Source organism: Austrofundulus limnaeus, unplaced genomic scaffold, assembly GCF_001266775.1.
Source record: "Austrofundulus limnaeus strain Quisiro unplaced genomic scaffold, Austrofundulus_limnaeus-1.0 Scaffold53, whole genome shotgun sequence".
Taxonomy (NCBI): domain Eukaryota; kingdom Metazoa; phylum Chordata; class Actinopteri; order Cyprinodontiformes; family Rivulidae; genus Austrofundulus; species Austrofundulus limnaeus.
Window position 1 is genome coordinate 637,778 of NW_013952455.1, and position 1,671 is coordinate 639,448.

At 45.7% G+C, this 1,671-nt stretch overlaps 1 protein-coding gene across 4 annotated transcripts in view; it reads right to left on the minus strand.

The window, feature by feature from the left end:
- The window catches only part of LOC106517806 (nuclear factor 1 X-type), a gene marked incomplete at its 3' end in the record, with an annotated part of 205,716 nt that overhangs the window by 185,899 nt on the left and 18,146 nt on the right, over positions 1 to 1,671 (minus strand). The window contains 1 exon segment of one of the 4 annotated variants that reach the window (XM_014008820.1): positions 182 to 816. In XM_014008820.1, coding sequence (XP_013864274.1) covers positions 182 to 184 — 3 coding nt within the window. 4 annotated transcript variants of the gene reach the window in all.

Below are 1,671 nucleotides of genomic sequence, written 5' to 3' on the forward strand. Positions count from 1 at the left end.
ATATATATATGACCAGGCTGGAGCTGCTGGAGGGACTTGGTACACATTTAGTGACTTAAATACAAAAGTGATCTGAGAAGCACTAATCCGTGCATTAATTTTCATCTTTAAAGCTCAGAATAAGAACAATAAAGCTGACAGCCTGAAAAGATGCAAATGACTCGGTTTCCACAGCACGTACCATTGTTGTGTGAGGAAGTGTGCCAAACACTCAGAAAAAATCCATTCTCCACTTTCCAAAGTTCGGCTTCCAGGAAGAAAAAAAAAAGTGTGGGACACCGAGAAGTGTTTTTGTTCAAGTGGGCCTCTGACAGGAAGAAGAGGAGTCCTAAACCGCGGCCTGTTGCCCAGAAAACATTTTTATTTGGAGTCAACTTTCCTCGGTCGCTCAGTCAGACGAAGGGAGCCGTTTAATCCGAGCTGCCTCGCCTCGGCGGCGCGCGGCACCAAATCCGTCCCGGGACCGGACCGGACCAGAGCGTCCACCGAGTCGTAGCCGGACCTCCTGTCAGCTCTTCAGACCTCAGGTCCTCCTCCTTCACCTGCTACTCGCAGTCCGGAGAAAAGTCGCCAAAGTCCAGGGAGACCTGCCGGCAGACCCGGTCCGTCCGGGTTTGACTGTGGAGGGCTCCGCTCGTGTGTACTTGTGTGTGTGTGCGCGCGCGCTAAAACCTGCAGCGGACACCGACGTCTCTCCTGCGCCGTGACTGACACCGAGCAGCTGAGGAGGGAGTAAACAAGTGCGGGGAAGTGAAAACACGCAGCGGGGCTCTGACGCGCACGCTCCGGGGCGGAGAGGGCTGGWGGTGGTGGTGGGGGGAGGACGCGCCGTGTCCCGCGGCCGGAGAGGAGCTGCGGGGCTGAGGGGCTGGTGAATTATTAATACCTCGGAGCGTCTGATCAGTGAGTAACCAGGGCGGCAGCTGCGGGTTTACAAATCCAGGCTCAGAGTAAAGCGTCAAGGCGAGAGGGGGATTAAAGGAGTCCGGGGTGGGGGTGGGCTGCTGGATGCTCTGATCAATAGTTCTGGTTTATTAAAAGGTCATTCGGAGCTCAAACCTGGACAAATCACACGTCTTCAACAAGTCCTGCAGCTCTAATTGAATTATTTCACATCAAATCAACTCGTGTTTTCAGTTTTAGATCCTGAAAGAAATGCACAAATAAATTGTTTTACTGCTGAGTTTATTGCAAGGCTATAAGGTGATGTCAAACCTGAGTTTAAAAATGATTACATTTCTGCCTGTATAAATATGTGTGTATTTATACACAGAAAGATRCTGAAGCTGTGTTTAGATGGTGACATAATTATTATGTGTGATTTATTAAAATGGGTCAAAAAAAGGTTGAACACAAATATTATATCATTTTAATATATCAAAGSATTTTGTTTCAGGTAAAACCTTCTGATTAAACTCATATTAAGGCTGCAGCTGAAGGACCCTGCTGTGTAAAAATACAGTTAGATATACAGTTACCTAATACATGTGCTGCTATCCTTTTGATCCAATGTATGACATTAAATATATATATTTTGAAAATTTTGGTTATTAGTATAAAATCAGCTCTTCTTATTTACAAGGTGGTAGGAGTAAAGTGAGCTTTATATATACATTTACATACATACATACATACATATATACATATATACATACATACATACATACATAC